The 19,190-nt window shown below is 40.1% G+C and overlaps 1 protein-coding gene across 2 annotated transcripts in view; it reads right to left on the reverse strand.

The window, feature by feature from the left end:
* The window catches only part of LOC126185223 (plastin-2), a 203,630-nt gene that overhangs the window by 71,506 nt on the left and 112,934 nt on the right, over window positions 1-19,190 (reverse strand). For both annotated transcript variants that reach the window (XM_049928103.1, XM_049928102.1), the window contains exons 4-6: window positions 18,847-19,054; window positions 3,183-3,337; window positions 2,922-3,027 (exon numbers count right to left, since the gene is read on the reverse strand). In XM_049928103.1, coding sequence (XP_049784060.1) covers window positions 2,922-3,027; window positions 3,183-3,337; window positions 18,847-19,054 — 469 coding nt within the window. The remainder of the gene's footprint in view (window positions 1-2,921; window positions 3,028-3,182; window positions 3,338-18,846; window positions 19,055-19,190) is intronic.

The following is a 19,190-nucleotide window of genomic DNA, read 5'->3' on the forward strand; positions in this document are numbered from 1 at the left end:
GAAATAAAAAAAGTCCACAGGGGTCAGGTTTGGAGAGTACGAAGGATTAGAGAGTACAGTGATTTCATTGTTTTGGTCAATAGTCATGCATCAAGAGGGATGAATGTGCAGGCGCGTTATCATGATGCAGCAGCCAAGAATTCTCTGACCCTATTTCAGGCCATTTCCTTCTCATATTTTCTCACAAGAATCACAATATGTCCCAATAGTACTATTGATTAACCTTTTGTCCCTGTAGCATGAATTCACGATGAACTAATCATTCAACGTCAAAGGAAACTACCAGAATGACTGACATTTGACCTGACCTGACAAGCTTTTTTGTTCTTGGAGAACCTTTTCCAAGCCACTGTGAAGATTGAACCTTGGTCTCAACATCATAACCGTAGACCCACGTCTCATCACCAAATGTGTTTCTCTCAATGAACATCTCTTTCTCATTTGCGCGATCCAAAAGTTCTTAACAGATTTGAGGCGAAGGTCTCTCTCATCTTGAATTGTAAGCACGAAGACCAACTTGGCGGCAACATGATGCATTCCAAGATGCAGTGTTAAGGTTTCACGGCATCATCCAACTGAGATGTTGCATTAATTCCTGATGTAGGTTCAGTGTAAGTAGCAGACATACAGGCTGGTTGCAGGCCCTCAACTGCCCTCCTCCTAAACAAAACATGGCCGTCACTGACACAGAGGCAGAACCAGCTTCCATGAGAAGAAACAACAGATCTCAGCCTTGCCCTAAAATGAGCTCTTGCTTGACACTACTGAAGTTGCAAATAGTGGTTGTTTGCGGTCAGTGGAATGAAGGCTAAGTCTGGCTTGGAGCTGTCCTTGAAGTAACCAATTTGTATTGTCACTGTGGTGCCAATTGCTGCTCAAATTGCTGCTGCAGATGCAGTACAGTGTGCCAGAACAATACGCTGAACACAATAGTCTTCCCTCTTGGTAGTGCCACATGGCCATCCTGAGCCTAGTCGTATTGCGATCATACATTCTGAAGACCCCCAGTGCCAGCAGTTGTGTAGTGGCTACATTCCTCCCAAGTGTTTCTGCAATACTGCAAAAGGAACATACAGCTTCTCATAGCTCTATTACATGATCTCAGTTAAACTTAGTGAGCTGTTGATAATGGTGTCTGAGTAACAACTCACCACATCCAATTTCAAAGGTAACTAATGCTCACAAGCTTCCCTGCTTTAATTAAAAGCAACCCTTATTTACATCATCATAGTGGCATTACCAGCACCACTCTTATGTGACTGGCATGAAACTGGAATAGATATTGTCATTCAGATATAAAAACATGCCTACCAACTTTCACTTATGTCACACAACTCTTTGGTGTTGCTTTGACCTTCATTAACAGTTTGGTTAGTGCAGGAGTATTGTTCCTCAGTCTGTGACCCTCTTAACATAAGAAATATAGAATGAGATTTTCACTCTGCAACACAGCGTGCGCTGATATGAAACTTCCTGGCAGATTAAAACTGTGTGCCGGACCGAGACTCTAACTCGGGACCTTTGTCTTTTGCGGGCAAGTGCTCTACCAGTTCTGCAAGGTTCACAGGAGAGCTTCTGTAAAGTTTGGAAAGTAGGAGACGAGGTACTGGCAGAAGTGAAGCTGTGAGGGTGGGGCATGAGTCGAGCTTGGGTAGCTCATATGGTAGAGCACTTGCCCGCAAAAGGCAAAGGTCCCGAATTCGAGTCTCGGTCCAGCACACAGTTTTAATCTGCCAAGAAGTTTCATAAGAAATATAGACAATTGAAAGGACAGCAGCCCATTTCATCATAGGCATGCTTAGAAGTGCTGAAGCATCATAGGTATGCTCATCTAATTGAAGTGACTAATGCTACAATAGAGGCATTTTGTATCACGGTGATTACTGTTTAATTCCAAGGGCACACATTCCTAAAAGATTCACCCAAGGTATTTCTTCCAGAACATATATTCCGTGAGAAGATCATGAAGGTAGAATTAGAGATATCTGAGGCCTTACAGTAGCTTACCAACAGTTGTCCTTCCCAGGCACCATTTGCAACTAAAAAGGGAAAAGGGGAAGTGAAGGTGTTATACAAAGTTTCTTCCGCCACACATCATACTATGGCTTTCGGAGTATAAATGTATATTTACCAAACTTGAAATTATGACAACCAATCTAAATTGTGTATCTAAAAAAAATCAATGTTTGAAAATATAATTGGATGGATAGAAAAATCTACTCACCAAGTGACTGCAGTAGAAAACACACACAAAAGTTAGGCTAAGTGTAAGCTTTTGGAGCCAGTGGCTCCTTTTGGCAGAAGGGTTGAAAGAAGGGTGAAGCAAAAGGACTGGAAAAGTTTAGGAAATGGGGATACTTACAGGAAAGACTTACAGGAAAGACACCCAGAATGCCCGATCTGGGGTGAGTTACTGGACAGAACAATATGGAAAGACTCTTTCCTTCTCATCCCATCTGGTAAGTCTCCTCAGATCCCGGATTCTGGGCGACTTTTCCGTAACTCTCCCAATTTCCAAACCTCACCAGTGCTTTACCTTCATTCTTTGTGCCAATGGCACAAAAAACTTTCATGTGTTTTTTCTCCCCCTGAAACTTTTATTAGTAGATTTTGTTATTTATCCAATTATATTAAATCTAAATGGTGTAATGGTTTTAAAATGCTGCTGTTATTAGCCTTAAAGTGATGCTATGACAAAAAATCTTATCACTTGTTGACATTTCAAAATTTACAGAGCTGCAATCAGAATTTTTCATGAAGCTACATCAGGAAAAACAAATTACTACACAGCTTTAACGAGTACATTTAATTAAATAATCCACTAGTGTCAACTAGCAGCTGATTCTTGAAGTCTGTTAAAGCATTGGCAATCTTTGGTTAACATCCTTTACTTTATTTCCATTATACTTAAAGAAACTTACCATTAATGCTTCCATTGTCACACCACTTTCTGGTGGTGCAATCTGCTTCAGCAGGTATGTATAAATTTCTGAATCTACAATATCTCCCTGGAAGTTGCCACACCTCCTATACGGACAAGTAGTAGGAAAACTGCAGTTAATAGGATGCTCTATGGATGTCTACACACAATTTTTAAATCCAAGGAAATGAACAACAGAAACATGTATCCATAGATGAAACCATTAGAATAAAAAATAAATATATTGAACAGAGAAAAATACCTGGCTACTCCAGCCCTTTCAAGGTGATGGTTCACCCATCTTAGCAAGATAGCTTCAGGTGATAATTTCATTAGATCCTCTATGTGTTCCCCATCAGACAATAAAGATGTCAAACCTGGGCAGTTCTCCAAAGTTATCTGATTGAACAATCCAATCTGTTGGAAACAAAATAACATGTTACTGCACTGGAACATAATCAACGAAGGACAGGGCCAACAGCCTGTTAAACTGAGTCCTGCACTTTGCATGGGATTTTTGGAGAATTTTTCTGTTTTGTTTCTATTTGGCACAGAGAGAAGTCTATCCATGTAACTTTTCCCTGAAAATTGTGTAATAAACTATAGCAAAGTTACTGCTGCACATTCTGAGCTGAACAGCCTCATCCATGACAAGTCCTAAATACCACCAAACACTGGCTGGCTTGTGAGAATGTGCTACCCACATATGCAATTTATACTCAAGTAACCACTGATTTCTAGAATGTGAAATTTATGTTTTCTGAGCATGCTGCCACTATCCAGTGTATCTTCTGGCAAACAAGGAATATCAAATTCCAGAAACTCTGAGGCAAGAATATATTTAATTTCCTCAAAAGTCAAAAAAGTATGTCTTGCTGCATGACTGGCCAAGTACCTGCCTAGTTTCGTAGCTGTAGCTTCACAGAATGAAAATGATACAGCATGTGGCTCATTCAGTGTTGAATGAACATGTTTGCATTTTGTACCACTTCTGTTGCATGAACAACCATATTAAATCTTTTGCTTCCTTTTTTTACCCTAGGATAAAATTATGCACCCACGTTTCATTGTTTGTCCTCATATGCAACACTGGCCATCTTCAACAACCTTATGTGTCAAATAGGATAAATGAAGTGACTAGGCTGTCAAGATTTTGCTGACATTTGTTTTGGAATTCAAGTGAATACATCTTGCAGTAATGCAAGTGATCAAGACTGACATTCCACACCTTAAAGTTTCTATACCTGGAATGCACTTTCAGCTGACAGAACAAAATGTTTTTGCCCCTGCACCATTTCAGTCATGACACTATTGGGTCGTATTGTGGCATATGGTCCTTCAACGTGATGCAAATTGGCAGCAGAATATTATATTTTTGTCCTTTCTCTGAATGTGCACACAGAAACCTCTCATTGTGCAAGTGAACATACAAAAAGATATCCAAGAAACATGCAGATGGTAAAACAGGGCCTACTAAGAATCATGTGTGTGTAATATTTTAACTGTGGTACTGAAATGCTTATTGAACACTTTGGTTCCTAGTTACAACTGTCAAATAATTATCTGCCATTCGTACGTGAAAATAACTATGGTCAATAATTACATAAAGGATGTTGACCCATCCAACATCAAATTATCGAAAAAATTATAGTTCATCACCGTGTAATGTGTTGGCTTGCCCATCCATCAATACGATGACAAAGCTACAAACGTGGCATTCTAGATTTTTTCCCCTTCTTCAAAAATGCTTTATTGTGTTCTTTCTTTCTCCCGAACACACCTTGTATATTACAAGCCACTAATTTCTTCCTGTTACCACCTTTTTCTAGCTCCTTTGACTTCTTTTACTCGTGGATGTTTGGTGACACAGTTAAAGATCCTTCTTCTAATTTTGCCAATAGAAAGTACTTCTGCTTTGCATGCCTCTGAGCTGCAATATTTTCAACATCTGTATGTATGACACTCTGTTTCCTCTCGCTCTCACCTCCTGTCCCCCAACCCATCATCACAAAATGAAGTTAAATTTAGATACCTTAATGCCCACATTTTTAAGTCCAACAACAATGTTCTTCGCTATGAATTGATCCTTTCTGACTACTCTATACATACAGCAGTTAGCCACAAAATTATGACCACTTCTCTACCATGGGAAGATGCTTGCCCACCCAATAAAGCAGAGGAGGCAACAGTAAGTTTCACAGCAGAATCACGCTTACTTATACATGCACATAAATCTAAGACTTTCCAGGCCATTACACACCCAAGTGGATCCTAAACGTCCAAGTAAAAAAACCTCCAAGACCACAAATGTCTACAAAAATGCTGCGTTGGCATTGTCATGTTACTTGATGCACACAGGTACATCCCACTTCCTTAACATTCTGTGGCAAGCACCACTTTGCCCAACATTGTCTTAATAGGCATGAAGCAAGTTTCTGTGCATTACTCAACTGGAATTTGCAGCACAAATTATACAGGGTGATTCAAAAAGAATACCACAACTTTAGGAATTTAAAACTCTGCAACGACAAAAGGCAGAGCTAAGCACTATCTGTCGGCGAATTAAAGGAGCTATAGAGTTTCATTTAGTTGTACATTTGTTCGCTTGAGGCACTGTTGACTAGGCGTCAGCGTCAGTTGATGCTAAGATGGCGACCGCTCAACAGAAAGCTTTTTGTGTTATTGAGTACGGCAGAAGTGAATCGACGACAGTTGTTCAGCGTGCATTTCGAACGAAGTATGGTGATAGGTGGTGTATTAAACGTTGGTATAAACAGTTTACAGAGAATGGGTGTTTGTGCAAAGGGAAAAGTTCTGGACGGCCGAGAACGAGTGATGAAAATGTAGCACGCATCCAGCAAGCATTTGTTCGCAGCCCAGGAAAATCGACTCGCAGAGCTAGCAGAGAGCTGCAAATTCCACAATCAACTGTATGGAGAGTCCTACGAAAAAGGTTAGTTATGAAACCTTATCGTCTGAAATTGGTTCAAGCACTGTCTGCAGCTGATAAGATTAAAAGAATCGATTTCTGTGATTTTATCCTTGCTCAAATGGAAACAGATGAATCTTTCGTTTCAAAGATTGTGTTTAGTGATGAAGCAACCTTCCACACTAACGGGAAAGTCAACCGTCACAATGTCTGTATATGGGGCACTGAGAATCCGTGGGAAACAACTCAGTATGAACGTGACTCGCCTAAGGTGAACGTTTTCTGTGCCATTTCAGCCAATAAAGTTTTTGGTCCCTTTTTCTTCGAAAGTGCTACTGTAACTGGACTACAGTATCTTGATATGTTAGAAAATTGGCTGTTCCCTCAGCTCGAACAAGAAGCACAACAATTCATATTTCAGCAGGATGGAGCGCCACCACATTGGCACTTATCTGTCCGTAACTACCTGAACGTCAACTACCCGAGGCGATGGATCGGCCGCCAGGCAGCCCGTGACAGAGCACTTCATCACTGGCCTCCAAGAAGCCCTGATCTTACCCCCTGCGATTTTTTCTTATGGGGGTATGTTAAGGATATGGTGTTTCGGCCACCTCTCCCAGCCACCATTGATGATTTGAAACGAGAAATAACAGCAGCTATCCAAACTGTTACGCCTGATATGCTACAGAGAGTGTGGAACGAGTTGGAGTATCGGGTTGATATTGCTCGAGTGTCTGGAGGGGGCCATATTGAACATCTCTGAACTTGTTTTTGAGTGAAAAAAAAACTTTTTAAATACTCTTTGTAATGATGTATAACAGAAGGTTTCATTAAATACACATTTTTAAAGTTGTGGTATTCTTTTTGAATCACCCTGTATAATAATTTTCAGGTTCTTTAATGACACAGTCCTAGTTTTCCATTGCCTGCATAAGTAATTTTGTGCTATCTTAATTCATTGTATGGCCTCTGGTGCCTCAATGTTCAATACTGGAAGACTTTCTACACTGTTAGCGCTATCTATGGCATTGATGTCCCTTACACTATTGTTGAACTGTGCTAATTGTTGGGCTGCCGAAGGTTGTACCACTTATGTGAAGAATGTGGGACTTGTTACAGACAGCAATGACAAACCAGTGGAGTGTTGTTATTACTGACTACTTTATGGCTGGTGTCTCCCCCACTGAACGTGTTATTTTACAACACAAAACCAGTGGTCGTAATGTCCAATATTGACTGTCTGCATCACTATATATGACTTCTTATCTACTGCACCATGTGCCAGGAGGATGTATCCAGCACCAAAAAGCAGTAAGTCTGAGGCAGCCAGGGTTACACTTCCATCGTTCATGGGCTAATTTAGTCCCTCATTCATTCCATACATAGAAATACTGACTGTCCATGCACACATGAATTTTTGCTATTTGTTTGCCTTCCTGGCAATTTGCTTTCTATGTTAATTACGAATGTTGCTTCTTTTCTGGACTTTTTCATGGCTATTCCTTATTGTGTGATTCACTGTAAGTTAAATGAACACTGTGGTCGTAATAGTTCAGTCACAATAAGAGCAGTCACATTCTCTGTGTGTAACAGATCACAACATATTTAGAAATATTAATATTCCAACAGTGCCAACCACACCAACATAAGAGTAACTGGCAACATCAATCCAAGTAACTGGAATTATTACACTCATTGCTGATACAGTTGATAGTATGCAAGGTTAACAAACAACATCTATCAACATGCCATACCCAGCCCCTCACACCCAGTTGCCCAATTCTACTTCAGACTGAAAAGTTCATCACGTTGTATTAAAATTTTAACACACCATAGTAGAGGATGTCATGGTTAACTACAAAGTTTAATAGAAACCAATAGTGTTGGATTTGGGGTACAAAAAGCTGTTCGGTCTCCTATTTGCCAATAATGTCTTACTGTGTTAGGCCACCAACTGTAATCACACCACTATGTAAAACACAGGTTCTTAAACCTTTGCAGCCATGACTAAGACTTAACAAACTATTACTGACTATACCACAATATCTTGATAACTGCAAGTAAACTAACTAAGAACAGCACGACACTACTCCACACTCCCTCAAAGCTCAGTTGCTCATAATATTTTACACAAAGTTACAAAAGTGTCCTATATTCTTACATGGGAGGTTACTGCTCAACACTAGGAAAGAAGCCCTGTAAACATAGAGCTGAAAGAAATACTTTTTTAAATACTGACTGTTCTTTCCTATAATAGTCCACTGTCTGTTGACACATCAACAGGTGTGCAATGTGGTTCCACTCATTCTTACATGTTCTTCAGCCCCCTCCTCAAAGAATTACAAACTCATGCAAACACACCTGGCTGTTCTTCAATTGGGTGCTCATATAAAGTGTAAACTTTGTTGGCAGATGTGAAACACACAGATTTCTTTAAATGTCTCCACAGCCAGGTTATGCCACTACACAGGCTAAACCGATCCATCACTTATTAAAAGTCTGTGTTAGGTACCGTCAAAAAAATGTAGAAAACAGGGGAATGTCCACCATGCATACACCACATCCAGTGTCTTCCTGGAAGAATTATGTCCTCTAATAATGCAAGCTATTTGTCACATGGAAACTGATGATAAACAGAGGGTGTTAACTTGTCCTGATGTGTACCCGAAGTATATTAACCCTTCCCACCACTGATGGGGTTATGGGGAAACCAGTCATATGATTAACTAGGAAAAAGGAAATTGCATTAGACTGTCACTATATGCTCTTCATTTTATTATATCACAATCAGTTTTGAGGCTCTTAGCATCATCAACGATTTACATTTAATAAATGTGCAGTATTTTCATCTTAGGGTTAAATTTTACAGACAATTTTGATGCATACTGTCACACCAGGTACTCCTAGTGCCACTAATGAACAGACATTCTTAATGGCTGGTTGCAGAATGTGTTCAATGAGGTTGCTTTTAGTTCAAATACAGGCTTCATCTTCCTCTACACAGAATCACAAACTCATCTGAACACGCTTTGTTGTCCTTGTATTTGCTGACATGTGTGGTACACATGCACCTGTAAAGTGTGAACATTTTTATCATTACTCTTCAGCCATTCACTGAATTTATATATCAATAGCCCCCCATCATCATCATCATCATCATCATCATCCATGTACTGCTTCCCATGGAGTGCATCCTTCAATGGGCTAAACAAATGAAAGTCTGAAGGTGCGAGATCCAGGCTGTAGGGTGGAAGAGAGAGAACTGTCCAATGAAGTTTTGCGAGCGCCTTTTGGGTGCACAGACTTGTGTGAGGCCTTATATTGTCATGGAGATGGAGAAGTTCATTTGCATTTTCGTGGCAACAAACATGCTGAAGTCGTTTCTTCAATTTCCTGAGGATAAGACAATACATTTCAGAGTTGATCGTTGCACTATGGGACAGGACAGAAAACAGAGAAACTCTTCAGAGTCCCAGAAGACAGTCACCATGACTTTACTGACTGACAGGGTGGCTTTGAATTTTTTGCTCTGAAGGAGAGGTGCTGTGGTGCCACTCGATGGATTGCCATTTTGTTTCTGGTTTGAAGTGATAAATCAATGTTTAATCACCTGTGATGAACAAATAATTGTCATGATCAGCCTTCTAACATGTAAGCAATTCCACACAGATGGTCCTTCATTGCTCTTTACAGTCACCTGTTAGGCGGCGAGGAACCCAGCAAGCACAAGCACATACCTTTGACTATCCCAACTGGTGGATGAATGCAGCAGCACTACCAACAGGCACATCTAGCTGAGCAGTGAGGTGTTTGATTGCAATTCATCTACCATCTCTAATGGTAGTGTCAGTAAGTTCCAACATTGCAAGAGTCACCACTGTGTGTGGCCAGGCAGCACACAGGAAATCCGACAGGTCACTGTGACCCTGTTACATTGATAGATAACTCGCCCAACAACTCACCATGCTTTTGTTCACTGCCAGGTCTCCATAGACATTTTGCAAGTGCCTATGAATATCTGCAATTCATAAAACTACAGAGGCTGATGCAGGAATATTCCACAAGCTCCCACAACAAATTCTGCATTTCCTCAATCAAAACTTGCCGAGGAAAAAAGAGTGTTGTGTTACTTATTCAACACCTCTTGTACACATGTATCACATATATCTAATGAGAGAAGCCTAAAAATCAGTCATGGTATTATAAAATTAAGAGGATTGAATTTTAGTCCGGTCAAACTAATTTTTTCCTAATGAACCTGATGTCGTTTCCACAACTGCTCTGAATTCGCATCAGCCCATTTGTGGTAATTGTGGTAAAATTTGCTACCCCACTGAGTGAATCATGCCTGATCTATGAATAAAAACCAAGTTGTGAACTTCATTGTTCAGTCTTAGCATTCGTGGACAGAACTGCAATCTGATATGGTGGTCTTGTTGCCCGGAAGCTTTCACACACTAAGTGATAAAGTAAAGTAAGTGCTTGTGTAGAATTTACCACACAAGAATGTTTTGTCAATTCTTTGCACATTTGTTTTCAGGAAGATCCTCTAGTATCTTAACACTTGCTCCTCCAAACCTACTTCATCCCTTGTCCTTGTCGCGAATGATCCTATGTCTGTGGGTTGCTGGATCAACCTTCTGAACCTCTTTCACCCCGAGTCTGTGGTACTGTGGATGTTATTTAGTGTACATAACATGTGCCTTCCTATCTACACTGCTGGCTAAACCACAGCAAAACACTGTCTGCAATTTATTGTGTGGAATGATACGGCTATTTCACTATTTACATTATTCACACTTAATCACCGATCTTATACTGATGGCTGCACAACCTCAACATGCTTGATTTAGAAGACCATTTTAAGTTCTTCTGACAACAGCACCACAGAGGATAAGTACAGAGCCAAACATAACAAATAAGAAATGAACAATGAAGGTAGTAGGAAGACTTGCCATGAGCGAGTACTGGCCTTTCTTGATAGAAGTAGAGTGGGTCATGTTTCACTAAGTATGTTTACACACTTTTTTCTAGTTTTGACCAGTGCTATCCCTAGTGCAAATATAGGTACTTTTTTTTTGAACACCCTATATATTATACAAAAGCCACTAGAGAATGACCCATAAGAAGGGCTTCATACTACTGTTTGCAGTGACAAGATACCAACAACAAGATTGCCACCTGATACATATAAGAAAAAAAAAAAAAGAGTGTAAAACAAAAAGCACAATTCCTCACCCACAAACATGTACTTCCAGATGATAAACAGATTATGTCTACGTAGATTTTTGGCCTTTCTTAAAAAAAATTAAATAAATAGATAGTGATGGTGGATGCTCTAGCCAAATATCCACATATACAGAAACCACTCCACTGGTTTTTACCAAAAACATTGTGATATACAATTTTTGGTATCACCAACTACAGCCCGCAAATGATCTCTGCGTTACTTCAAGGCTTCTGTGCCTGCAATTACATGAAACAAAACTGTCCAATAATCATACATACAATCTAATGAGGAAGTGGAGCAGTTAGCCCACTTGTTAATATTGCAAATTAAGTTTAGGACCGAGGAGTTCCGCTGTTCTTATTTTTAAGGTTTTACAGGACAATTACAGAATGCTCAGTAGAACTTCTCCACATGTCAAATCCTAGATACTTCTACACCTGTTCTTCTCCATTCCAACTATCTGGCATCAATACCAGTGACAATGGTTACAATATGTGCTTCCTATATGTACACTACATATCCACATTATGTGGTGGACTGGAAGAAGCAACTCTACCACATCAAGCTGTCACCTTTCCAACACTTCAAGATGCCAGTGAACCCTTCATCATACATTAAAACACTTAATACGTCCTCTATTAAGACAATTCTGCCTCTGAATGACTTACTGGCCCCAAATAATCATGGGAAACTTCTGGAAAACAGTACTGAGACCTCCGTGTTCACCAGGTGACTTCACTACCAATGCTTTGATACCCTTATGAGAACGGTGAGGAAAGTGAGGAATGCAGCTGCCTCAGCTGGTCACATTTAGTATTATGAGCACAGAGCCTTCCCTGTGTTGGTGTTTTGAGTTAGTTCCAAGTGGGTGGTTGACACTAAGAGACAGAACTACTTGTGTGACTCAATATATGGCAGCACCCTGAAGGACCATCTTTGGGTACATTTATGCTGCACCCTTGCTGCTAGCTGCTAGCACATTACATCTCCTTACTTCCTAGGAGCCTTGTTAAATTTACATTACAAGCTCGCCGCCGGCACATCACTGCTCACACAGCACCTCACTTTCCTCCCAGGAACCTTTGTCCTGCTGCTGTTCACATCACTAGTGCAGTGGATTAATTGTAGTGCATAAATCAAAAACTATGTTCTGTGCATTGTCTGATGACAGTAAGTGGTTTGCTTCTGCCAAAAATGTAGTTATAGACAATAAGGCACCCTCTGAATGTAGATAATCCACACTGCATATAGTTTTCCCAGTTCGATCAAGAATTCAAAAATTATTCACAGCATTTTTCAGACTGTTATGAATGTCTTAACAAATTTTCTGGTTTATTTTACATATTACTGAAACAGAATATGTTTAAAATATGAAGATTCTACCCAAAAATATTTGTGTAATTGCTGCTGAAGAGCGATTCATAGTCCTCTTCACTCCGAAACAATATTTTGTCAGTTTTTATCCACACCTACATTGTACATTACAACTGCCACTTTAGGAACAAATTTCTGAAAGTTATTACTCCTGATGTTAGCCCTATCATGAAGTGGTTATGACAATCTGTATGTTCTACGGTCCCAGATAGCTTTGTGTCTAGAAACAACTGAATTAAGTGCCCGTTTGAAATCATCACTTACAGTACTCAGAACATTACTATCTGCATATGGTGGTTTCATTGGTAGGATACAGGGAAATTACACACAAACTCTCCCACAACAGACTGCAAACAAAGTCTGAACTATCAGTATTAAGTGTGGAATCTAGAACACGACACAGCTCCCTATAGCTCTTGCAGTGATCATAAAGATACCATTACTCTAGTTACAGCTTGCACAGTGGCATTTAACAAGTCAGTTCTCCCAAACTCCGTAACTTAATCTATAGTACAAAGGAAACTATCTTCTGCCATGCACTTCACAATAGTTTCCCAAGTATAAATGTAGCTGTAGATGTAAAGCATATATATGCTGTGTGAGAAACTGCACAGTCAGGAGCAGCCTCACGCAGCACTCTAATGACCTTGAAGCAGCTACTCAAGGCAAAAGTTAAAGGACTAACAGCGATGGTTGCAAAATGAAACACAAACCAGCTTGAAATCAATGCCTGGTGTTGATCATAACAAGCCATAGGGCAAGCATTAATGGTGAATGGTGAGTATGCTGGTAAGATGCAGTGGGTTTATTTGATCACTGCCAGCAAGGTGGTCACAAACTCACTCATAAATCAGCAGTTGCCATACCTCACCATTTACCAGTGGACAAATACAACTTTTTTACTTCACATTCCTCTTAAAGTACAGATATTTTGCATGAGGAACTCACTATTAAGTGGGTGCTCATCACTTTCTGACTGATTCATGTAGGTACTTCAACTTGACCATATTTATATTATAGAGACTTAGAATCTGTTGGATATTTGGCACAGTCTGTGAATAACCACCACCATCTCCCACCACCACATATTACATTGATTTTTAGAGTTTAAATTGGTATTGTTCTTTTTTACTTCAAGCTGCCTGAATGTGATGAGGTGACCAGATTTATTTAAGATTTGAATATCATTGCTTGTGAATAACTTGTTCAAGTCAAATTCCACACCTTAAAAAGATGTCCGCTCTCTAAGAACCATGTTTCAAATCAGTGATTTACTGTGAATTAAAATAACAGGAAACTAATATCTACTAAGTACAAACTAAATTAAGATAACAGGATGGTGGCATCCAGGCATTTATGAAATTATATAAGAAAACATAAGAAGAAAATATAAAAAAGAAAAAGATATACACAGCTCAACACAATTAGAAGGACAAAAATTTGACAGAGAGTAGCACGTATTTAGTTTGTGATTAAGATATATACTGTTGCTCTTAGTATTCTGATGAGTTTTAATAATGACAACAATCCTCCACAATACATTTGAAAGCCATAGCTTAGTGGCAGTATTAAAATGTATCATGCTATGCCTAAGAATAACGTGGACGAGCAATGTCTCACTCTGCCATCTAGTGAGTGCAAGTAACGAGTTCATCTTTATACTCTTTGTTTTGTTTCATCAGTCAATATTAGGCCTCTGACAGAGGCAGAATGTGTGGGCAGTGACGTTACGGCAGGAAGGTTGGACTTTATGTGGCTTTATATATTGTTGGGAGTGCTTGGAAATGATTTCATGAAACTGATACAGTACAACCCCACTTTTACGATCCCGGAATTAACGTTTTCCTGCCATTTACGAGATTTTTTTATTGGTCCAATCAAATTTCCTATGCCCACAATGTTAATTTGCACCCGATTTCGCATCAACATATTTATAATTTTAGCAGGATTTACGTATTATGAAAAAAACACGTTCGCAGAGAGGGAAAAAGAAAACACGTTCGCAGAGAGGGAAAAAGAAAACACGTTCGCAGAGAGGGAAAAAGAAAACACGTTCGCAGAGAGGGAAAAAGAAAACACGTTCGCAGAGAGGGAAAAAGAAAACACGTTCGCAGAGAGGGAAAAAGAAAACACGTTCGCAGAGAGGGAAAAAGAAAACACGTTCGCAGAGAGGGAAAAAGAAAACACGTTCGCAGAGAGGGAAAAAGAAAACACGTTCGCAGAGAGGGAAAAAGAAAACACGTTCGCAGAGAGGGAAAAAGAAAACACGTTCGCAGAGAGGGAAAAAGAAAACACGTTCGCAGAGAGGGAAAAAGAAAACACGTTCGCAGAGAGGGAAAAAGAAAACACGTTCGCAGAGAGGGAAAAAGAAAACACGTTCGCAGAGAGGGAAAAAGAAAACACGTTCGCAGAGAGGGAAAAAGAAAACACGTTCGCAGAGAGGGAAAAAGAAAACACGTTCGCAGAGAGGGAAAAAGAAAACACGTTCGCAGAGAGGGAAAAAGAAAACACGTTCGCAGAGAGGGAAAAAGAAAACACGTTCGCAGAGAGGGAAAAAGAAAACACGTTCGCAGAGAGGGAAAAAGAAAACACGTTCGCAGAGAGGGAAAAAGAAAACACGTTCGCAGAGAGGGAAAAAGAAAACACGTTCGCAGAGAGGGAAAAAGAAAACACGTTCGCAGAGAGGGAAAAAGAAAACACGTTCGCAGAGAGGGAAAAAGAAAACACGTTCGCAGAGAGGGAAAAAGAAAACACGTTCGCAGAGAGGGAAAAAGAAAACACGTTCGCAGAGAGGGAAAAAGAAAACACGTTCGCAGAGAGGGAAAAAGAAAACACGTTCGCAGAGAGGGAAAAAGAAAACACGTTCGCAGAGAGGGAAAAAGAAAACACGTTCGCAGAGAGGGAAAAAGAAAACACGTTCGCAGAGAGGGAAAAAGAAAACACGTTCGCAGAGAGGGAAAAAGAAAACACGTTCGCAGAGAGGGAAAAAGAAAACACGTTCGCAGAGAGGGAAAAAGAAAACACGTTCGCAGAGAGGGAAAAAGAAAACACGTTCGCAGAGAGGGAAAAAGAAAACACGTTCGCAGAGAGGGAAAAAGAAAACACGTTCGCAGAGAGGGAAAAAGAAAACACGTTCGCAGAGAGGGAAAAAGAAAACACGTTCGCAGAGAGGGAAAAAGAAAACACGTTCGCAGAGAGGGAAAAAGAAAACACGTTCGCAGAGAGGGAAAAAGAAAACACGTTCGCAGAGAGGGAAAAAGAAAACACGTTCGCAGAGAGGGAAAAAGAAAACACGTTCGCAGAGAGGGAAAAAGAAAACACGTTCGCAGAGAGGGAAAAAGAAAACACGTTCGCAGAGAGGGAAAAAGAAAACACGTTCGCAGAGAGGGAAAAAGAAAACACGTTCGCAGAGAGGGAAAAAGAAAACACGTTCGCAGAGAGGGAAAAAGAAAACACGTTCGCAGAGAGGGAAAAAGAAAACACGTTCGCAGAGAGGGAAAAAGAAAACACGTTCGCAGAGAGGGAAAAAGAAAACACGTTCGCAGAGAGGGAAAAAGAAAACACGTTCGCAGAGAGGGAAAAAGAAAACACGTTCGCAGAGAGGGAAAAAGAAAACACGTTCGCAGAGAGGGAAAAAGAAAACACGTTCGCAGAGAGGGAAAAAGAAAACACGTTCGCAGAGAGGGAAAAAGAAAACACGTTCGCAGAGAGGGAAAAAGAAAACACGTTCGCAGAGAGGGAAAAAGAAAACACGTTCGCAGAGAGGGAAAAAGAAAACACGTTCGCAGAGAGGGAAAAAGAAAACACGTTCGCAGAGAGGGAAAAAGAAAACACGTTCGCAGAGAGGGAAAAAGAAAACACGTTCGCAGAGAGGGAAAAAGAAAACACGTTCGCAGAGAGGGAAAAAGAAAACACGTTCGCAGAGAGGGAAAAAGAAAACACGTTCGCAGAGAGGGAAAAAGAAAACACGTTCGCAGAGAGGGAAAAAGAAAACACGTTCGCAGAGAGGGAAAAAGAAAACACGTTCGCAGAGAGGGAAAAAGAAAACACGTTCGCAGAGAGGGAAAAAGAAAACACGTTCGCAGAGGGGAAAAAAAAACGTTCGCAGAGGGGAAAAAAACGTTCGCAGAGGGGAAAAAAACGTTTGCTGAGAGGAAGGGGGGGGGAAGGTTTGAAGAGAGGAAGGAAAAAAAAAAAACGTTTGGACAGAGGAAGGAAAAAGAAAAACGTTTGAAGAGAGGAAGGAAAAAGAAAAAGATTGCAGAGAAAAAAATGTTGGCAGGAAATGTTTGCAGAGAAAAAAAATGATGTTGGCCGTCCAGTAGTGTTTCCCAGTATTACATGGTTGAGTTTCTTGACACCGGGCCACTCTACTCAGCAGATTTGAACTGGTAAACGTGTAAAAGTTGGACAAATTCGTGACGTATCTCCCACAGCCGCCAAGCTCTACTTGGCACGGTGGCTGATGGGAGTAACTAGGTTCGTTCGAATGAAGATATCATGATCAGTTACAACCATTTCCAAACTGTGTTTACTGCACAAATGCAGTTTCGTGTTGGTTGTGATCATTGTGACACCTTTATCGAACCATATTTAGCATGTTTCAGCGTATGGCCACTTGGAGCACTAGTTGACACCATCATATACTTTTCATCACTCAAATGTCTTTAGTTTTAACACAGCGTCAGTTATGTATTTTATTCATGCTGAGCAAAGCGTGGTTTGAGAATTTATTCTTTTTGTCAAGTGCAGATAACCTCAAAAAGACAACTACAGTGCAAGAGACGCTGAACAACACATATTCAAACACCACACAAAATACTTATTTACATATTTGCACTTGACAATGAGAAAAAATTGTCAAAACTTGTCATGCTAAGCATAGAAAAACATGTAACTAGTGCAATATTTTATTATTTAAATAATGAATGACAGCTGCAGGCTTTCAAAAACATTTATTATTACATATGAAATTGAGTCCAATGTTCCTACTTCCCAGACAGTTATAAGTGCCAGTTACATCTGCAGTTTTTATTCGATAATAAACCTCCATTAGATAATAAACATGTCCCTGACAAGTCTTTTGATGCTTGTTATGTACATATATCATGCATAAAGTGCAAGGGGGTATCCTATATATAACTTTTACAGCTTAAAACGTTATTTCCCACATTTTCAATCATTTTTTTGAAGTCCCTTGAAAAGTGTTAAAGGAGGGTTTCACTGTATATACACAAAGCCAGGGCACGGGAAAAATATCAACAAGAGATGACTGATGTATGGTTAACAGTTCTCTCTGCCAGTACACAGCGTGGCCAGGACCTACAAAATAATCTAAGAGCAGCAATTAGTTGCAGTGGGAGTGGCCAAACAATATGCTAAAAACTCCATGAAGCCAGTTTAAGACCAAGAAGACCTCATCACATCCCTCGCTTAACTGATCGGCACACGCCAGATCAACTTTGATTTGCTGAGGTACATAGGCATGGCACTGGCAGCTGCAGAAATGGCACAATGTATTGTTTGCAAATGAGTCCTGCTTTCGTCTAACATGATGTAATGGGCATATACATATATGTCACCATCGTGGTGAACATTATAGTGAAGCAGCAGTCCAGGAAGTTGATAGATTTAGCTGCAGCTCAGTCATGGTGTGAAGGGGCACTAGAACTCGTAGGCGATTGGACTTTCAGATACTCACGTGCTGACTTAGTGCTCAAAGGTACATCAATGAGATTGTACTGGGTCACACTGTGCCCACTGCAGCTGTAATGTGTCCCCAGTTTATCCTGCAACAAGACAATGTGAGATGATACTCACCAGCAGCCACCATGCAAACATCACAGGACATCGCACTTCAAATTTTCGACTGGCATGCTCTCAGTCCCGACTTCAATTCTACTGAATATTTATGGGATATTCCGTCCTGTAGCACCTCAAACTCTTGCAGAGGTCCATCCTGAGGAGTGGGAAAAAAATTCTGCAAGAAAATGTTCTCAGACTTGTCAGGTGCACGCCTTGAATACGTGAGGCAGTAGTAGTGGCATGTGGAAGGCCCACCAGATACCGAAATGTTTCTTTTTATGCCTTACGTGACTTAACTGAAAGAGTTTCCACTTCGTTTATGACAGTATACTGAATTTGTGGTCACAGTGGCGAATTGTGTGATGAGAAGAGAACGGGATACGCATTTTTCCGTTAAATAAAGGTTTCGTTTTCCATGACAAATGTATTTCACTCCAAACATTCCTGAATGACACAGGTGTTTAAAATTTTGTCCCTCTAATTTTTATGAGTAGTGTACTTTTTCACAGTCTTAACACCACATCTTTTACATATAGTTCACATTCTACAACAGTTTTCATGAAAGAAACAAAAACATATTGTACATACCCTTATAATCTGCCACAAAAGACCAAGGACCAGATGAGGTTTTCCTTTAGCAAGGTCATGTGCATCAATGTTTACTATATTGCAACCAATAGCTTGGGATGATACTAACGCTAGAGTTAAGTTTTCATGCTTTGTGTACAGAGTCAGGTTCTTCTTATTTATGGCTCTTTCATCAATTGTATCAGGGCAAGAATGGTTTATTATCTTACTGCAAACAGGAAAGGTTACATGCTACGTTAGTGAAACCATTATTCTGAGTAAAACATGCACAATCTTTAAAATACAAGCTTTATATCACTGCACACCTCTCTGTGACATTTTTATCAATCTATGTGATTAATAAA

Source organism: Schistocerca cancellata, chromosome 4 (genome assembly GCF_023864275.1).
Source record: "Schistocerca cancellata isolate TAMUIC-IGC-003103 chromosome 4, iqSchCanc2.1, whole genome shotgun sequence".
NCBI classification, from domain to species: domain Eukaryota; kingdom Metazoa; phylum Arthropoda; class Insecta; order Orthoptera; family Acrididae; genus Schistocerca; species Schistocerca cancellata.